Genomic DNA, 20,867 nt, shown 5'->3' with positions numbered 1-20,867 from the left:
GATTTGTGCCTATCAATTGCATGTATGCAACATGTTTATTTGTGCCTATAAAGTGTATGTATGCCTATAAAGTGTATGTTGCAAAGAATTTCCCTTTGCAAACACTCCTCAAATTATTGAACATGAGAGCAAGTATGTTGTAGCCTATTGCATGCTAGGTCGTGTATGTAATATGTTGATTTGTGCCTATCAATTGCATGTATGCAACATGTTTATTTGTGTCTATCAAGTACCTTGCAATGGAGACAACTTGGAGCTTCATTTTCTGATCTTCACACCCACACAAACTGCACAAAAGTATGGATTTTATCACCCCCATATCCTATCATGCATTGATGTACGCATTAATGATACCAAACCTAAATGAATCTTGTTCAAATTGCACGGATAAGCTCAACGATACCTTACACGGATAAGCTCAATGATACCCTACAAAGAGCATTCACTTTGAGAGATCACGTGTGTGGGTTTTTATCTTTAATTAAGAGTGCATTAGGCTGGTTAACCTTTAAGAGAAATGACTGAAGATTCTCAAATGGTAAAGTGTAAGTTGTGTGTAGGTGCAAATCTTGTTTGTGACCACCACCACCAACTAGTTTACATACTTGGGACCATATTTTCAAGCATGGATAACTTTGCTTCTAGGTGGTGGAACTTACATGGGAACTTGTGTGTGTGCTTATTTACAACCCCGATGATTCAGTAATAATATCAGGGGCCGTCACTTGTGTGCATGAAATGGCCCCTTTTAACCCCTATATACGTGACCATTGTTTGTGAAGTGAACCTTTAGTACCTCTGTAAAACCCCCTCCCTTGCACTCATGTGTTACCATATGACAACCCTTAGTGAATTGGCATTAATTGAGACTTAGTGACACCCATTATTAAATCATGAAGATATTTGTTCGTTAATGATGGTCATGGGCGTGCAAGTGTAAGCAATTTGTCATGTTTATCTCTCAATATCTCATATGGTCCTTACCTTCAGCTTTAAAGGTAGGGCCTCATGCATGTAAGGCCTTTGTGAGTTTAAATTTTGATTTTGTAGGTGTGTTGTTCCTTTTGAGTCCCTTCATCAGGACTAGTGATGCTCTTCACTATTGATTTCTTTTAAGAGGTTAAGATTTTTTTGGAACATCATGAGAAGAGCTTGGTATTGATATTCTTAATATGTGGTATATGCAAATGAAGCATTATTGTTGTATACAACTTCAATGGTGTAGATGGCAAGCTGCATGTGCAATGCAAGTGCTACATTGAATGAGCTACTTGAGTGAATGTCAAGAAGTTGGTTTTCTTATCATTCAGATCCACGACACATTGATGCATCTCTGTTGTAATCCTTAACGGTCATCAATTAACAACACAATATGTGTGTCAACTCCTTGGTAAAGCCCTCTGTTTATTTTCTATTGGTTTGTGAAAGGATCAAGGGAAGTAATATATCTTGTAACAAACAAAATGCAAACATGCAACCACCGTCTTCAACCAGCATGGGTGCAACTTGCCCCTACGATAAAGGCCTGGATAGTGAGATAGGTCTTTGGACCAATTATATAGTTGATCGGGCCTCTCTTCAAGAACAAAGAAGCGCCAATGAAGGGATGGTTTTACTGATGTGGGTCTATCCTATTTGCTTGTGCTGGATTTCTAAACCATATTCCATGTGTCCTATCTCATAGTCTAGTGCATCATGTTTTGTAATGAGAAATGTTGCAAATGCTGTATATATGGATCCTTAAGTCTTATCATCAGCTCTTAGATGAACCCATTCGCTTGTGTCCGATTTCTAAACCCAATTCTGTGTGTCCTATCTCACGGTCTAGTATATCATGTTTTGTAACGAGAAATGTTACAAATGTCGTACAAATTAATCCTTAAGTCTTATCATCAACTCTTAGCTGAACCCCTCACAATCGTGCAATCTCACTGTCCATTTTTTAGGACCTTTACTCAACCAACGGGCGTCAAGATTCAAGCACGGGTCATTGGATCCGATAGGTGCTCAGGGTGCCAAGGAGCTAGCGAAGATTTCACACACCTGTTCTTGGTCTGTCCGACTATTAGAGTAATGGCAGGGAAGGTGTGCAAGTGGATACAAAAAACGTGGAAGATAGGCTTCTTCAAGAATGATTTGTGTCTAGGGGGGAGACAGTTTCAAAGTCCTGCCCTTCTTGTTTGTACTCAAATTGTAAGATTTTGCTTGTTCCACAATATCTAGAAGGCCAGGAACTGCCGCGTCTTTGATAACGACCTTTTTGTGGCTAGTTTCTCAGTGTTTGTACAAGAAAGTGAGGAGCTCATATATGTGATAGGTAAAGGTCACAACTTGGATGACTCGCTTAGAGCAACCCGGGACATTGGGTTAGCTTAAATATGATGTAATTCAGGATCCTCAAGGCTCAGCACGAGCTTGAAGGTTGTAATTTTCTGTATGACATTCTAATACAATCACTTACAATTGTGAGTTTTGCCCCCCCCCCCCCCCCCCCCAAAAAAAAAAAAAAAGCGACCTTTACTCAACCAAGAAGAGAATGAGTTTTAACTGTCAACTGTAGAGCAAAAACATGGCAACGAGCTCGGATGCAAGAGCCCCCGCCACTAAAGATCCTCCCCCTCCCCTTCTCCCTGCCGCTGACGCGCACGTGCCGCCTCCCCTTTCCTCCATCGCCTCTCCTCCCAAGACACCTGCTGCATCTGCCCCTCCGGTCAGCTCTCTCTCTCTCTCTCTCTCTCTCTCTCTCTCTCTCTCTCTGTGTGTGTGTGTGTGTGTGTGTGTGTGTGTGTGTGTGTGTGTGTGTACGATGAAGTGATAATCGTAGTTGTAGTCACACATACTACGCTTGCATAATCGACTCATTTTACAAGGCAGCTTGTTTCCATCCGTTGCAAATGGTGTCTTCAAGTTCATGGATTCTTGTTAGTTGATACACTGATACGATACCAACTCATATGGTATGAGCGAAATGCAAACGTATGCAGAAGTCATGACCTATTGACAAAACAATGTTCAATGGTATCCAACTTTGTGTGTATCGGGGATCAAACAACAAAATAAAACCCTTGTGTACAGAGGTTCTGTCACTCTATCTCTATTACTTTCTTTTACTTCCTTGCATTTCTGCTCTCTACCTAGGGCTAGTCACTAATGTGAGCCTACAAGTTGGACCGTCTACTATGCCACAAGGGTAGTTGTAATCAGACTGCCCTGTCTATTATGTAAGATAAAATAATTGCAAAGTAGGATCTTGTAGTAAATAAAAGTAGATAAACGTTGCAAATTAAACAATCAAGAGTTTTTTTTGTTTGGATTACCAACTTGATACAATGTGATGGCCTTGTTCATCCATGCGCTCTCAAGGTAAAGCTTAAATGACGACATAGATAACTTAAGTTAATAGGGTGTACAAATAGCAAGGATTGGATATCACAAAATTGGATGCTTTGGCTCATGGCAATGGCCTCTATTTATAGTGTTGGTAAATTAGTTTGTACCACATGGGCAGTTTGGACGGCATTGTCTGTGCTCCGTTTGTGGCCTCCGGCCATGATCACCAGAGAGACGCCAAGTCACATATGAAGCAAGCTTTTGTAGTTGGCATTAGACATTGGTATGAACTTCTCATGCCGAGATGATTGTGGTGTTGAGTTTTCTATTTACAGTATTTTGATTGTCATTAGTCAATCTTTGGATCTTCACTCATGTATGAATTTGTGGCCTCCGGCCATGATCACCAGAGAGACGCCAAGTCACATATGAAGCAAGCTTTTGTAGTTGGCATTAGACATTGGTCATGATTGATATGAACTTCTCATGCCGAGATGATTGTGGTGTTGAGTTTTCTATTTACAGTATTTTGATTGTCATTAGTCAATCTTTGGATCTTCACTCATGTATGATGTACATTGTCTCTTACAGTTTATGGTACTGAATACTGAACAGTGAAAACTCAGATCATTATACATTTAAATAGTCTGTCATGCTATCACTGAAATTGGTATTGTGTCCCATGTTCGTATCATGGACCATGGTAGGTCACTTGTGACTTGATTGATGTTTAATGCAAGTAGGGATTTCCATTTAGCTATATAGAGTGATAGTGTACATATTTGTAGGCTTCTCTTGTGAAATTCCTTTTTTTTATAAAATTTATAAAAGGGTTATTTATCAATAGTGCGTATTTTTACGTACCTTAAACCTCAATTCATACAGGAGTGCGTACCTTACATACCAAATACATACAATATTTTATGTTTGGTTCCACCTTGGTTGGTTCTGATTCGGGCTCGAAGACGTGGATGCCCGTTGTTTTGGAAAATCCTTATTGTAGTGATCCTTAGCCTCAGGGCAATTACGGCAAGGAGGAGATCCTCCAAGGAGGGGACATTTGCTTTGGTAATGCCCATATCACCCACATCTGTAGCACAAAATGGGTCGATTGGACGGGCGAGACGGAGGACGAGGTGGTCTCTGCTCTTGCTGCATGCAGGTGGAGGCTGAGGTGTAGAAGCTCTGAGGGACCGAGGGAGTGTTAGCGTGATAAAAGCTCTGAGATGGAAAACTGCTCTACAAACCTTGCATAGGGGGGTGTATTCAACAAAGGTGGCATGTAGTTTGGATGGCGATAGCGGAAAACCATGTTAGATGGAGGTGTCGACCCTTGTCGAATAGTAGGAGCAAGGCTTTGTTGAAGGTGCCGTAATCCCTTTAGGTAGTAGAAATCCTTGTCTTCATGTCCAGATTTTTCACATAGGTGGCAGTAAGCCGTCCGAAGAGGGCATTCATGTGGAGGATGCCCTATGGAGCGACATGAGCTACACCAGACCACCGCTTTAGACTCTTGCTGAGCCTTTGCTCTTCTAGCGCCCACTTGATTTGGTCCAAAGCCTCTTGATGTGGGGACTTTTCTTGTCGAAGAGAGGAGGACCTCTCTTCGACAGGAGGACCTCTCCTCCTGAAGAGCTTGTTGTAATTTTGATGCTTCGAGTTCCGTGCTTAAAGAAATCAAGGGGTCAGAGGCACTTTCCATGAGGACTGAGGCGGACACTACTTGGGGGGAGTCCTTGAATAACCGCCTTGCCCGGGAGCAACCGCAATAAAATCCTCTAGAGTTGCTTCAGGTCGAAGAGTCTCCCGCAACTTTTGTTGAGACGTTTGGGGAAGAGCCTTCTCCACCCACTTCTTGATCATGAAGTCTCTTGGCTGCTGGGGAAGCTTGGCCACCAGAGACTTCGTTCTTGTCATGAGTTTTGCGAATGTCTCATTAGGTTGGAGCACCAAGTTTACCAACTCATCCAAGACTTTCTCTTGAAAGTCACCTGGTCTGAAAGCTTCACGGAACTGTCGCTGCTGTGTTGCCAATTTGTAAAGTGGTTCTCTGGAACTGATTGTACCTTTTAACTACTAAGCCATCCAAGGTGGACGGAAAGAGCACTAAGTAGGCATCTTCTCTGTTTAGGCCTCGACCTTTACAGAGGGATACAAACGTCCTAGCGTGGTCATTTGCATCCTTGGTGGAGAGTCCTTTGAAAGTCGCATAAAATGGACGAGCTCTGACAATTCCGAGGTGCCGACTTTTGACATTTGAGAGTGTGGGAAGATTGAGTGTGTCAGGTGTAGCGGAAGGGTTTAAGGATTTAAACTCGGATCTAGTATTTTGCACAAACACAAGGTTACTTTATTTCCCTTTAGAGAACTAAATTGAACACAATGAAAGAGAGGCAAAGAGAGAGAGAAAAGAGAGACGACACCACATGTCAGGTTCCAACCACCCTCAAGGGCTCCCTTGCTCTGTTGCTAGAGCAAGTACTTGCTTTAATTTTTTTCCAAGTAAGAATTTCCTTCTATTAGTTAATACAATTGCCCATCGGGCTGCAAACTGTCCCAACAAGGATCCATCATTAAGACTCATCTAGGAGAAGTCCTATCGGAAATTGAGTTCGCTGCTGCTGTTTCTGCGCACGCCATAACCCCCCCCCCCCCTTGTCACAAAAATACGGAAGCGTAAACTGACATTTAATTGCACTTCAAATACTCAAGAGAATTAGAGAGAGAGAGAAAGCTTGACACTTCATTGGGGACCAGAAGATGGGCTGGTCCCCCCCCCCCCATAAAGAGAATATCTTTATTACTAAGGGAGAATCTTTACAAGCACAGGAACGGGGCGAAAGCCCGTCCTCTATTCTTTCTTGGCCTTTTTCTGCTTCTGACTGAGAGAGTAGAAAAACTGCTCTCTGACTACTGAGAGGATCTATCCTCTTCTGCGAGATTTTGGGAAGCTCTCGTAGGGGAGAGTCTACCTTCCACAAAACTCATCGGAAGCTCTCACGAATGAGGGTCTATCTTCCGCTAACTGTGCCCCTTTGGACGTAATCATTCCTGCAATTAACCAACCACAGAAACATGCCAAACACACACACACGCTTGCTGTAATTTTCTGCACATAACCAGAAATTGTTACCTGAGCGCGTTCCAATGCCAAAATGGAGGTCCTTTTCGCGATGGAAATACTCCAAACTTGGTGTATGTGTAGAGTAGGTAGTGGGGAATGAGATTCTAATAAGACTTTGCTGAAATTCACCCTAATACAAGTGATTAGGGGCTGAAAACAGGGAATTTGTAGCAGCTAGACAAGGGAGAAAGAGAGTTTTCTACTACTTTACGCGATGAAACTTCTCCCAAAGCTGCAAGCAACCATGAGAGGCGTTGTTCTAGGTGATGGGTGCTCAGAGGCTCCACATACACCACAAGGTGCTGCTCTCAAGCTTCAATGGAGAGCTTCACTGCGTAGAGGATGATCAACTTGGGGGGGGTAGTGCACTGCCAACCTGGCAAGAGGGGGAGGGGTTGCTTTCTTATAGCCTCCCAGAAGAGGGGGCGCTAGCATGAAGAGAGAGAGAGAGAGAGAGAGAGAGAGAGAGAGAGAGAGAGAGAGAGAGATTGCATGGGAAAGTGTGCCAAGTGGCACACTTACTTTAAAACTTTTAAACCATTCAACTTTTGACTTTTAAAAATCCTATGCTAGTTAATGAAATGTGTAATTAAGTGCACAACTACACACATAGATGCAACAAATGAAAACTTTATCTGCTCCCTAGCGCATTGCCGTACCAGCAATGCTCTGGCATTACCTGTTCGCACTTGTCCGGCCATTTGGTCCAGCGCAAATCATTTAAGATACTTTTAACTAACTTATCCTAAGGCCGTAAACTAGTCAGGCCTTAGGGTTAGTAGTATAAGGACCCCATCTCATTCCTGTGCTTGCACTAGCGCGCGTAATTTTTTGAGCCTGTAATCTGAGGCTACTATCTACCCCTTCATTGAAGACCCGATTTTCCAATCACTAGGTCTTCAGGGTATTTTCTGCTAGGGTCTCCTTGAGGTGCACTGGCCCAAACCTGGGCGCACCTGAGGCCCCAAAAGTGCTAAATCTATTCTGATGTGCACACAACTAATTAGATAATTCTTTTCTCGTAAATAAATTAATTATTTACAAAGTCTGACTTAGTTACATCCCTCTTGGTTCTAAACAGTTGACCTCAACTGAAGAGCGTCAACATAACTGTGCAAGATGTTTGGGTAGTCCTTAAGATCGGACTCAGTCATCCACTTTGCATCTAAAGGAGTGTAATTCTTGAACTTGACTAAATACTTTCGATGTAGACTCCCCGACTTGAGTTGTCTCTCCGAGTGGTGTATTATCTGTTCAGGATGAAGGAGTTCCTCAGTCTCTTCGACTTCTGGAGGATCTTCTTGTACTGGCGCCACTGGAGGAGGTCCAACATATGGTCGGAGGAGACTGACATGAAAAGTATTATGGATGTGCTAGTGAGAAGGCAAATCCAATCTGAAAGTCACGTCATTGACTTTATCTGTAATTTTGAAAGGGCCGTAAAATCTATGGGAAAGTTTGACAACTTTCCCTTTGCCGACCCGCTTTTTCAGTCTAGCTTTCTCAAACCGAAGCAGGACATATTGTCCTTTTTTTAGATTGAGATTCCTTCTGTGCTTGTCTGCTTTTCTCTTTTGTAGCTCTTGAGTACGAAGAATCGCTTGCTTTACTTGTTGATGGGCAATATCAATATTGCGTACAAATTCATCTCCGGCGAAGATGTTTTCTTTGGTAACCATAATAGGAAGTAAGAGTGGCTTCCCATAAATAATTTCGAAGGGAGCTTTACCAGTTGAAGAATGTATGGTATTATGATACGCAAACTCAACGATTGGTAAGTACTGTTCCCATTCGGATTGTCGTTCCGAAACATAGCACTTGAGGAGATCTAAAACAGTGGCATTAGCGATTTCGCTTTGACCATCTGTTTGAGGATGATAAGCTGATGAAAAGTCAAGCTTAGTTCCCAAGTTTTCAAACAATGCCTGCCAAAATAGACTAGTCATGCGGGGATCTCTATTGCTGACAATAGTCTTTGGCAATCCATGGTGTTTAAAAATCTGAGCTAGAAATATTCTAGCCATGTGATCAGCTTTGATCGTCTTCTTTACTGGAAGAAAATGTGCTTGCTTACTGAATCTGTCTACTATAGTCCAGATTGCATCATTTCCATTCTTGGATCGAGGAAGATCCGTAATAAAATCCATGGCAATACTTTCCCATGGCGTGTTAGGCACAGGGAGCGGCTGAAGCTTGCCATACTTTATGTCTGTCATATTTTACTTTTTGGCAGACTAAACACTCACGTACATGTTTTTCAATGTCCGCACGGAGTGACAAGTGTTGGCCAAAAGAAATACCTTTCGAGGGCACTAGTGGTGGAAGCAATTCCCCGATGCCCGGCATAAGGAGAATTATGTGCTTCATCCATCACCTTCTGTCGTAAGGGCTGAGCTATGCATATTGCTTGTTGACGATAGAGTGTATTATCCTTGATGGAATAAGGTGGCTTTGAGTGACCAGCTTGAAGATCTGCCCAAATTGTGGCGAAGTCTGGATCTTGAGGATACATCTCGCTGAGAGATTCTAGTTCTTCATGATAAATTGTTGTTAGTGCATTGATCTTTGGACGCCTGGAGAGAGCATCTGCAACTGCATTCTTCGTTCCAGAAGTATGTAAAATCTGAAAATGGAACATTGAAAGAAAGTTGGCCCATCTCATCGGCTTTTCTAATAACTTTCTCTGTGTGAGAAAGTAGCGAAGACTTTGATGATCTGTCTTGATAATAAAATCAGCTCCTAATAGATAGTGTTTCCAAATGGAAAGAGCATGAATTACTGCCATTAGCTCTTTCTCGTATATGGAGACATGCAACTCTGCATCTTTAAGGCGCCGACTTTCATAGGCTATCGCGTGACCCTCTTGGTTCAAAACTGCTCCTACACAATCTCCAGATGCATCGCAGTATACCTCGAAAGGTTTGCGAAGATTAGGGACGGTGAGAACAGGTCCGTGACTGAGTAGATACTTAAGCTTTTCGAAAGCTTGTTTTTGTCCAGACCCCCAATGGAATGGAATCCGCTTCTTTGTCAGGTCATGGAGGGGACCTGCTATCGCGGCAAAAGCTCGAATGAAACGCCGATAATAGGAACAGAGGCCAAGGAAACTTCGTACATCATGTACTGTAGTTGGCGTAGGCCATTCTACAACTGCTTGAATCTTAGCAGGGTCCATCCTCACCTGATTGTGAGACACTATATGGCCCAAATAGTGGATTTCTTTTAAAAAGAACTCTCTTCTTAGCATTCACAAATAATTTGTGTTTGCGTAATTCTTCAAACACTAAGGCGAGATGCTTATAGTGTTCGTCTTCCGTCTCTGAGAAGATTAAGACGTCATCAAAGAAAACGCCTGTGAAGCTTCTATATGAGTGGAAGATTCTATCCATCATTCTGTTGAATGTGGCTGGTGCATTAGTGAGTCCAAAAGGCATCACTAAGAATTCATACAACCCGAAGGTTGTTCTAAATGAAGTCTTATGCACATCCTGAGGAGCTATGCGGATTTGATGATAACCGCTCTTCAAGTCTATACGACTAAAAACACTTGCTCCTTGTAACTTGTTAAGAATGTCGTCAATCCGAGGGATTGGAAATCGGTTCTTGATTGTGATCTTGTTTAGAGATCTATAGTCTATGCACATGCGGAATGTGCCATCCTTTTTCTGTACTAGCAAGACAGGTGAACAATATGGAGAAGTACTAGGCCTTATTAAGCCCTTCTCCAAAAGTTCGTTAACCTGCTTGAGAATTTCCTCTTGCTGCATTAGACTGACTCGATAAGGGGGCTGATCTGGAGGAGAACTTCCTGGGATCAAATCAATTGTATGATCCTTAGCTCGCGAAGGTGGGAGTTCATTTGGAAGTTCAACTGCGAAGCAATCTTTATAACTTTCTAATAACTTAAGTCTTTTTTGCTCTAAAGAGGAAGAAAGTTGTGAAACAGACACATCTCTCTCTCTTGCAAAAATCAAGTACGCTGAAACACACTTTTTCATTTCTTTCTTGATGGCAATGTGATTGGCGATAGGGATACGCCAATCACCTGCATCTGCAAGTACAAGATACTCCTTTCCTTTATGAGCAAAGGATAAGGTTTTCTGAACATAGTCCGGAATGGGATGCATCTTGTAGTGCCAAGGCATTCCCAAGATAACATCGCATCCTTCAAGTGAAGCTAGTAAGAAAGACTCTTGATCCTTGTAGTCGTCGACCTTTAGATTCAACTTCCCTATGATTGGAGTAGAGTTTGAGTTCTGCCCTTTGAAAGCAGATTGTGCTTGAATAGAAACTCCAAAACGATTGGGCTGTAAGTTCAGGTCATCAGCTAGCTTGGTAGAGATGAAGTTGTCTGTACTGCCAGGGTCAAACAAAATAAGAGCCCGTTGGTTGTTGATACTACCCCAAGCTTTGAGAAGAGCTCTTTCTTTTCCATCCTTGGTTGTATTTCCCTGTACATCTTGGACTGCATTGGAAGAGGGTGGTTGTGGAGGTTTGGTAGGACAGTCACCCTTCATATGACCAACTTGTCCACACTTGAAGCATCTTCCTTCACTAATGTATGTTCGCAACTCAGCAGGAGAGAGATATCTCCCTTTCTTGGGCTGATTTGGCTTTGCTTCTGCTTCGGAGGCGGTTCTTTTCTTCTTTTGCGAAGAAGAAGTAGAGGTAGGCTGCTCATGGAGAGCCTTCTGCTTTGCATGGTAAGTGCTTTTCTCCATCTTCCTGGGAGTACCCTTGTCATGTATTCCATCAGCTATGCGGGCTGATTCCATAAGTATCTGCAAGTTACCTCGAGGGTAAAGCTTCATAGCCTTTTGCAAGGCTTCATGCAATCCTGCTTCAAACTTGCGCATCTTTTCCGAATCGTCAATCTTCTTGAATGGAGTGACTTTCAAGAGAACGTCCCAAAACCTATCCACATAGCGTGGAACAGTTTCGTTCTCCGACTGTGAAAGTCGATCCCATTCTTTCTTTACCTCTTCCTCATAGTCTGGAGGAAGGAACTGTGAGTAGAACTCCTTCTTGAAAGCAATCCAATCTTGGGGTTTGCGATCTTCCAGGATAAGGGTTAACCACCAACTGCTGGCGGTGCCTTTTAGGTACATACTAACATGGCGAAGCTTGGATCTTTCTTTAAAATTCCCTTTAGCAAATGCAACTTCGAATTGGCGGATGAAAGCCAAAGCTTTGTCATTGTCACGCCGTCCATTGTAGGTGTCGAATTTCACATCTTTGTCTCCCGACTTGAATGTTTTCTGCCTGTGGTGCTTCTTCTTGTGGTGCTCCTTCTTTCTATGCTTAGACTCCTTATGGACAGGAGTCTTTTCCCTTGAATGTACTTCTTGTTGCGACGGATCGTCAAGAAACATGTCTTCCGGAGCAACGATGTCATCCAGATCCTTCATGAAAGAGAACTGAGGGGAATCAGGGGGTTCCTGCTCTTGAACCTTTGGGTTAAACCGCACATGACGTTCTGGAGGTTTCCTGTGCCTCTCGTGCATGCGGGAGGTTCCAATCAAAGGATCTTTCCTTGGTTCTGGCGCCTTTGGGTTCTGCGGGATTTCTCCCGACCCCATCGGCATTTTCTCCTTCCCTTTCTCAAGAGTATGGAGAATCTTTTGGACTTCTGGATGGGAGAGAGCTTTTTGTAACTCTTCCACCTACTGTTGAAGGAGAGAGAACTCTATCTCGTGTCCTCCCATTTCTGCAGACTGCCAAGAGTCGTCAATCCCTTAAGGAAGAGAGAGACGACCTTGCTCTGATACCACTGTCACAAAAATACGGAAGCGTAAAGTGACATTTAATTGCACTTCAAATACTCAAGAGAATTAGAGAGAGAGAGAAAGCTTGACACTTCATTGGGGACCAGAAGATGGGCTGGTCCCCCCCCATAAAGAGAATATCTTTATTACTAAGGGAGAATCTTTACAAACATAGGAACGGGGCGAAAGCCCGTCCTCTATTCTTTCTTGGCCTTTTTCTGCTTCTGACTGAGAGAGTAGAAAAACTGCTCTCTGACTACTGAGAGGATCTATCCTCTTCTGCGAGATTTTGGGAAGCTCTCGTAGCGGAGAGTCTACCTTCCACAAAACTCATCGGAAGCTCTCACGAATGAGGGTCTATCTTCCGCTAACTGTGCCCCTTTGGACGTAATCATTCGTGCAATTAACCAACCACAGAAACATGCCAAACACACACACACACGCTTGCTGTAATTTTCTGCACATAACCAGAAATTGTTACCTGAGCGCATTCCAATGCCAAAATGGAGGTCCTTTTCGCGATGGAAATGCTCCAAACTTGGTGTATGTGTAGAGTAGGTAGTGGGGAATGAGATTCTAATAAGACTTTGCTGAAATTCACCCTAATACAAGTGATTAGGGGTTGAAAACAGGGAATTTGCAGCAGCTAGAAAAGGGAGAAAGAGAGTTTTCTACTACTTTACGCGATGAAACTTCTCCCAAAGCTGCAAGCAACCATGAGAGGCCTTGTTCTAGGTGATGGGTGCTCAGAGGCTCCACATACACCACAAGGTGCTGCTCTCAAGCTTCAATGGAGAGCTTCACTGCGTAGAGGATGATCAACTTGGGGGGGGTAGTGCATTGCCAACCTGGCAAGAGGGGGAGGGGCTGCTTTCTTATAGCCTCCCAGAAGAGGGGGCGCTAGCATGAAGAGAGAGAGAGAGAGAGAGAGAGAGAGAGAGAGAGAGAGAGAGAGAGAGAGAGAGAGAGAGAGAGAGAGATTGCATGGGAAAGTGTGCCAAGTGACACACTTACTTTAAAACTTTAAAACCATTCAACTTTTGACTTTTAAAAATCCTATGCTAGTTAATGAAATGTGTAATTAAGTGCACAACTACACACATAGATGCAACAAATGAAAACTTTATCTGCTCCCTAGCGCATTGCCGTACCAGCAATGCTCTGGCATTACCTGTTCGCACTTGTCCGGCCATTTGGTCCAGCGTAAATCATTTAAGATACTTTTAACTAACTTATCCTAAGGCCGTAAAATAATCAGGCCTTAGGGTTAGTAGTCTAAGGACCCCATCTCATTCCTGTGCTTGCACTAGCGCGCGTAATTTTTTGAGCCTGTAATCTGAGGCTACTACCTACCCCTTCATTGAAGACCCGATTTCCCAATCGCTAGGTCTTCAGGGTATTTTCTGCTAGGGTCTCCCTGAGGTGCACTGGCCCAAACCTGGGCGCACGTGCGGCCCCAGAACTGCTAAATCTTTTCTGATGTGCACACAACTAATTAGATAATTCTTTTCTCGTAAATAAATTAATTATTTACAAAGTCTGACTTAGTTACACCCCCCCCCCCCCACACACACCTGTCCCCCCCTTCGTGCTGCCTTGTCCCTGCCAGCTTTCCTCATCCCCTTCCCTCTCGCGCTGACCTGGATTGCCCCCTCCCCCCCTTCCTCCCCCGCGCTGCCACAGCCTTTCCCAATTCCCACACTCCCCCCCCGATATTGCTTCCCAGCGGCATCGATTTGCCCCGCCTCTTCGCCTCGTCTTCATCAACGCCTGCAGACACAGAATGGCGGCTTTTGCTCCACCTCAGAGGGATTCTACAGAAGCCTCCTCACCTGACACCACGGAGCCGACCCTTTGACTTGCTCTCTCGCCAGAAGAGCAAGCGAGCTCGATGGCCAAAGTGGAACGCTTGCAAGCCACTTCGGTTATCTGTAAGATCATTGGCACTCGGCCCAGTCGGGGCGAGGTTCGAGATCTAGTTCAGGCCCGCCTTCTCTCCGATGTGGGCAAGATCACCGATGTCTAGATCCTCGGGAGAGGGTACTACCAGATAAAGTTCGAGTCTTCATAGATGACGACTAAGGTGATTTCGATGAGCCCACTCGGCATTCGAGCAGCTCGAGCTTACTTCAGACGATGGCATCATGATTTTGACCCTACTACAGATGTGCTTGAGCAAGAGGCCAATTTGCCGATTTCGGTTTGCTTCTCAGGCCTGAGGCGAGAGTACCTCCCTCTTCTCTCTAGGATTGGTTCCATGTTCGGGACAGTTCTGGAGTCTCTGCGCATTGCAGCTTCAGTTGTGGCCAAGGCCGCAGGTTTACTACTGTGCGGGTTCTTGTTCGAGACACTCTCCCTCCCGAAGGTGGTACTGCTGCCTCGGGTGAGTGGGGGTTGCATCATACAGTGTGGAGTATTCGGGTCTCCCGAATCAGTGTTTCATTTGCAGACAGATGGGCCATTTGGCAAAGGCCTGTCCTTGCAGGAGACCTCGACCCACAACGCATGCACAACCTCCCAAGGTTGGGCATGCCCAGTAGCCAGATACACAAGACGCACAGGCTAGTACCTCGACAGAGACTAGCGATCAGACAGCTGACGGTTGGCAACAGGTGCCTGGCCGCCGCCGACAGGGGTGGGCTCGCCGCACTGCTCCCCTTGGTGGCCGACCTTCTGCAGCTTAGCAGCAGTGGATTCCGACAAGGAACCGTTTTGACCCCCTTCAACAAGACCCGCCGCCTGAGGAGGCCCTGCCACTTCAGTTCCTCCGTCCCTGCCTCCACCTCCTCCCTCAGACGCTGCCGCTCCGCCTCCCCTGCCTCCTCCCCCTCCTGCACCTCCACCTCCACCCCCGCCTCGCGTCCCTCTTCTCTCCCCGGTGGGGCCCACAGCCTCATCTCCCGATGCCTCCTTCACTCCTCCTTAGACGCAGGGGACTGGACACGCGTCTGTCGCGAGGCGATCTCTTGGTAGTGCTTTGGCTACGAGCCGTGTGGCTCGGGAGGGACAGCCCCTTTGGAGGCCGCCTTTTCTGGTGCAGACTTCGCCTTTTGCAGTAGTCCCTAGAGGTTTGACTAGCTTTAACATTCGTAGACTCTGGGACTTCTTCGACTACAGCTTCACATGGTTCCTACGTGACTCTTCTCCTGACCTGGAGGAGGCTTGCTTTCGAGTCCACGTCCTCTTTCTTGCAGCTCGAGGCATTGGGTCTCTCCTTCCCGCTGTGCGATAGGGATCCTACAAAGTGGACCCTGCACACAATTCTTGACTGGCTCGAGATTCAGACTATTGAGTTCTCACACCTCACAGGAGACTTAGGGGTGACAAATCTGGATAGACACTTTGGCCTCTTGCCAACTTCAGCGTGAGGCCACCGGATGCAGTGGGTTGTAGGCACATTGTGGTGCATCTGATTGCTGACACTCAGAGCCCTCCTTGCTATGTATTTGTACATGACGATTCTTGGACAGAGGATGTAGCCCTACGGGTTGCACGCTCGGCTTGGGCGTGGGTGGGACAGTCATTCCATATGCGCTTGTCTAGAGGCCGTTCGGATGCGGATTACTCCCCATCAAACCGGTCTCAAAGATAGCGAGGTTGGATGCTATTGCAACATTTGTTTTCTCTCATTGACTCCATGAGGATCATCTCATGGAATGTGCAGGGATTAGGAGGGCCCCAATTTCAACGTCAGAGAGGTCGGCTGCGTCAGGAGCTTCAGCGATGCCTTGTGGGTGGTGAGATTGATATTCTTATGCTACAGGAGCATCATCTGTGTGAGAGCCGCATTAGACGGTGTGGTCAAATTTTGCGTGGTCGCTATGAGACGTTTTGGTCAGCTGCATTTGGACCTGGAGGCATCCAGGGAGGGGTACGTATGACTATTGCTGATTCAGGCCATTGTGGGTAGAGGTATTATTGTACCAGGCAGAGCTCAGTGGATTACTATGCAGGTTCAGGGTTGCCTCATGGGTTTCCTGAACATTTATGCACCCAATGTGGCAAGTGCACGGGCAGAGTTCTGGTCTTAGGTCGTGGAGTCTTTGCCGCATGCAGAGCAGTGGTGTGTTGGGGGGCACTTCAACATGTTGGAGGACCCCTTTGATTGGATTGGAGGTGCCTCACGGTGCACGGGGCTGAGCTGATAGCTTGGGAGCGGTTTTGTATGACTTTGAGGGTTTCTGATGTTTGACAGCACTTAGGTTTTGTGAGACCCTTTGACAGCTTGGTTTTCTCTCGTTCTGATCGCAGAGTTGGAGGAGTGAATCTATCTAGGATAGATCGTTTTCACGCTAGTGACTGCATTTGTGACTTGTGTGGGTCAGTTTGCATCTTCTCTGGGACATCCTTTTCAGACCATGCACTAGTGATCCTCACAGTGACAGATAGACAGAGGGGCAGCACGATGCTACGCATCTCCGAGAGTTTTGTTTTATCTAGTTTTGTTTCGTAGCAAACAAAGTGATTTAGTTTGTTTGTTTGTTTTTGTTTTTCTTTTCTTTTCTTGTGTCCCTTGCATTTATAGTTTTATGAGTGCTTTATTCCCTCTTATAATTTGTGAGTTCAAACTATTCTGAACTTATGAAGGTATATCCCTGAGAGGATCTTGCTGGACTCTGAGCTCAGAGAGCGAGTGGTGGCTCTTTGGATAGAGGGCTTGTACACGCAAGACTCTTCGGATGACAGAGTGGCCTTTGGACTTTCTCAGCTTAGTCAATTCTTTCTTCAGGAGTCTACGGCCTGCTTGGCTGCAGCGAGAGAGGAGGAGCAGCGTCTTCGACGGGGCATTGCTTCCCTGTAGAGGATGCAGGAGCAGCACCCAGACAGTCCCTGGTTAGAGGAGCAGTTGCAGCAAGCTCGCGAGGAGCTTGCCAGCATAGAGGAGAGGCGTCATGAGTTTGCTTTCCATGGATAGGCATCTTAGTGGACCCAGGTGGGTGACAGAGTGACGGGGGCGTTCTTTGAGATAGTGGGACCCCGGCATGTGCACGCTAGTGTCGGCCAGTTGAGGAGGCCTGACGGGTCAGTTGCTTCAGAGCCAAAGGACATTGGTGCAATTGCTACTAACTTTTACCGTGACCTGTTGTCTGCAGAGCCTCAGTCAGAGCGACGGGATGCATGTAGAGAGCAGGTTTGGGCACAGATGCCTTGTCTTGTGACTGAGGAGATGTGCCAGAGGCTTGAGCTGCCTCTTCAGCTAGAGGAGCTCCACGTGGCCCTCAAAGCACTTCCCCGTGGTCGATGCACATTTGAAAAGTGCCATCTTTCTTCTGAACAAGCAATACTGGTGAACAATAAGGAGAAGTACTAGGACGAACAAGACCCTTCTCCAAAAGTTCATTTACTTGTTTCAGAATTTCTTCTTGTAAGAGACTAATTCTGTAAGGTGGTTGATTTGTGGGTGAACTACCCGGAATTAGATCGATACGATGATCTTCGGCCTTTCAAAGGTAAATCTTGATACAGAGTACTTTCCAATTTTCAAATTCGAATGCCCTTGCATAGGAGTAGAATTTGTGGTCAACCCCTCAAAGTCTGAACCATAACTAATTGGAGTTCCCAACCTCGGAAGTGAGACTGAGAGATTTTTAGGTATCCAACGAGGTGAAGTTATTTGTCGAGCCTGGATCAAACAGGAGCAAGGCTCTTTGCCCATTCAAACACCCCCACCCCTTTAGTAGCTGCTTTTTCCCTTTTTCCTTTCTGGTGTTAGCTTGTACATCAAGGATTGAATTTGATGCAGGAGGAGGAGAGTCTTTCTTATGTTGTGGGCAATCTGGTTTCGTGTGGCTTTTCTTGCCACAGTAGAAACATTTGCCCTCTTCCATGTAGGCTTTCAACTGAGAGGGAGTGAGGAATTTACCCTTCTTAGCCCCCTCTGGCTTCTTTTCCGGGCCTTTGGGCTGATCGAAGGCCGCTTTCATGTGGGGGTATCTGTCTCAGTAGAGAGAGCCTTCTACTTTGCATGAAAGGTACTAAACTCCTGCTTGCGAGGAGCTGCTTTCAAATGCAAGTTACTGGCTACCAGGGCGGATAGCATCATATTTTGAAGAGTGTTTCTAGGGTACACCTTCATGCTTTTTTGAAGTATTGTCTGGAGTCCAACTTCAACTTGCGCATCTTCTCTTCATCATAAACTTTCATAAAAGGAGTGACTTTGATGAGAATCTCCCAGAACTTATCGACGTAGTCAAAAACAACTTCATTCTCTTTTTGGGAGAGCCAATCCCATTCTTCTTTACATTTGTCTCGAAATCAGGAGGAAGGAACTGAGCATAGAAGTGCTTTTGAATTCCTCCCGATCTTTGGGTTTGCGCCCTTCGAGAATTGTAGTGAGCCGCCAATGGCTAGTTGTATCTTTTAGATACATGCTAACATGGCATATTTTCAAGCGTTCTGAGAAGTTTCCTTCTGCGCAGGCATTTGAGCTGACGGATGAAAGCGAGAGCCTTGTTGACAACCCTCCTTCCATCGTAGTATTCAAACTTGATATCTTTATCTCCAACTTTGGACGTCTTCTTCTTCTTGTGATGTCGGGACCGCTTCTTAGAGATAGCTTTGGAATCTTTGTGCATAGGGATTTTGTGTGGACTCTTCCTTTGATCCTCGTCTTACTTTCCTACTTTTAGTGGTTGATCTACAACCTTGTCTAGATGCAAGTGGAGATCCTCGTCAAGAACGATATTATCCATGTTTTTTTATAAAAGAGTAATTTGACGAGTAATTCGGCGAAGGGATTGAATCTTCTTCGTGTTGTCGGGAGGTTCCTACTGCAAGGTCCCTGTGGGGTTGTGTTGGAGCCCCGGTTTGAGGTATTTCTTGAGTTGGCCCTGGAAAATATTGGGGTGGCTTCTCCACCATCTTTGCTTTCCCTTTTTCAAGGGTCTTCAGCACTTGTTGCACATCGGGCTGAGCGAGAGCGGCCTGTAGTTCTACCATCTGCTGCCTAAGTCACTCGAGCTCTCTTGCTTGTCCTGCCATGATGAGTATTTTCTTTTTTGCCAAGGACTGTCTCTCCTTAGGAAAGGAAAAGAGAGGACCTTGCTCTGATACCACTTTCATAGAAACGGAAGTGTGCACTTAAATACTTCAGAGTTAAATTAACTCTTCTACGTAGGATTCCGCACAATGAAAATAGTACTGAGGCAATAATGCAAAAAAGGACACAACACTAGAGACCAAAAAATGGGTTGGTTGCTCGGGAGCACCCTTGAGGAGATTTTTTATTAGTTTTGAACTATTACGAGCACATAAAGCGAAAAAGTTTACACTGTTCTTGTCAGAGGGACTATTCTGATGCATAGAGATGCATGTATTCATGAGCCGATTTGGCTGAAATTTGTCATATCTGTAGCCGAGAACGGTTATTCTTGCTGCATTCTGGAGTTTTCTTGGCGGGAACGATCTCTACTGCTATTTGTTCACCTGGGATACCCGAATGGGAGCCCCTTGACTGAAATTATCGATTCGAATTCGACAGATCACTGAAAAAGTGAACGAACATTCAATTTTACGCTTGTTTGAGTGCGGCTGTTCCCAAGGGGGACGCACACAAGCTCTAATGGCTGTCCGGCACCTTCGTTATGAGCTGTATAGGTTCTGCACTGCCCTCACAAGAGCTCTAAGCATAAGATTGCTAGTGGGAGAGAGAAAGGACTGAACTGAGCACTGAGAGAGAGAGAGAGAGAGAGAGAGAGAGAGAGAGAGAGAGAGAGGGCTGAACTGGGAGCTGAGAGAGAAGACTTTGTGAGCGTGTGTAAACTGTTGCAGAGAGCTCTCAAATGATAGCGCTATCTACTTATAAGGCCTAGCGTTGGATTTTTCCATGCTAGATGATACCGGGGAGAGAGAGAGAGAGAGAGAGAGAGAGAGAGAGAGAGAGAGAGAGAGAGAGAGAGAGAGAGAGAAGGCTCGCAAACTTGCCAATGCTGGTCTTTTCTAAAAACTCATGCTAGTTGCTGTATTATTTTAATGTTACTAAATTTGGTTGTGTTCAGATTGGCCTGACCACCCATTTTCAGAGGTTTTAAACCTTACACTTAATAACGAGCGTTAAAACCTGGGTTTCTGACCCATCAAGAGCATTATTAACTTTGTTGTTTTCATACCTCTCTCGACTTAGTTTGCCAACTCCCGCTGGGATGTATTTCCACTGTCAAGTCGGTCACTTTCTTGGGCGACCACCGTAAAAATATTAAATTATAACTTTTTTGAGCGAATTGGGGACACCATCTTGTTCATGTGCTTGTTTTGAATTGTTCTGCACTGCGTTCGGCTACTGCTCTACTTATCATACTATCCGGGCACGGACAAATTCCCGAGATGGCACAGTGCATCGAAAAATTTACTCGTTCTTTTAAATTATGAATTGGTACCAATAAATTCATAAATCATTGTGTGTGCACAAAAATTGATTTTCATCTATTTGTAGCCGTATCTTAAAATTTTACAGACCCTAACTACTGCGATGAGGACATCAAGGCGAGTAGAGGCCCCCATCCAGTTGGGAGCGAGAGGCGTGTGCCACTCTGTTGGTATAGCCTCGATGATGCCTTGACATATGCTCTGTATCCCCCACATGCCGCGTAGATGCTCTGACTCTCCTTAGGAAGTGCTGTAAACTGCAACCAGTCTCCCAGGGTGTGGGC

At 45.2% G+C, this 20,867-nt stretch overlaps 1 protein-coding gene across 1 annotated transcript in view; it reads left to right on the top strand.

The window, feature by feature from the left end:
* The first annotated feature begins 2,546 nt into the window (after nt 1-2,546).
* LOC147430775 (uncharacterized) overlaps nt 2,547-20,867 on the top strand; it is a 49,709-nt gene continuing 31,388 nt past the window's right edge. Inside the window, exon 1 of the mRNA XM_086494448.1 lies at nt 2,547-2,710. Coding sequence (XP_086350574.1) covers nt 2,570-2,710 — 141 coding nt within the window. The 5' untranslated portion in view covers nt 2,547-2,569. The remainder of the gene's footprint in view (nt 2,711-20,867) is intronic.

The sequence above is a fragment of the Adiantum capillus-veneris genome, chromosome 21, assembly GCF_014529385.1.
Source record: "Adiantum capillus-veneris isolate H3 chromosome 21, ASM1452938v2, whole genome shotgun sequence".
Lineage (NCBI taxonomy): Eukaryota > Viridiplantae > Streptophyta > Polypodiopsida > Polypodiales > Pteridaceae > Adiantum > Adiantum capillus-veneris.
The sequence above is the reverse complement of the archived record's forward strand: the minus strand, read 5'-3'. Positions and strand labels throughout refer to the sequence as shown.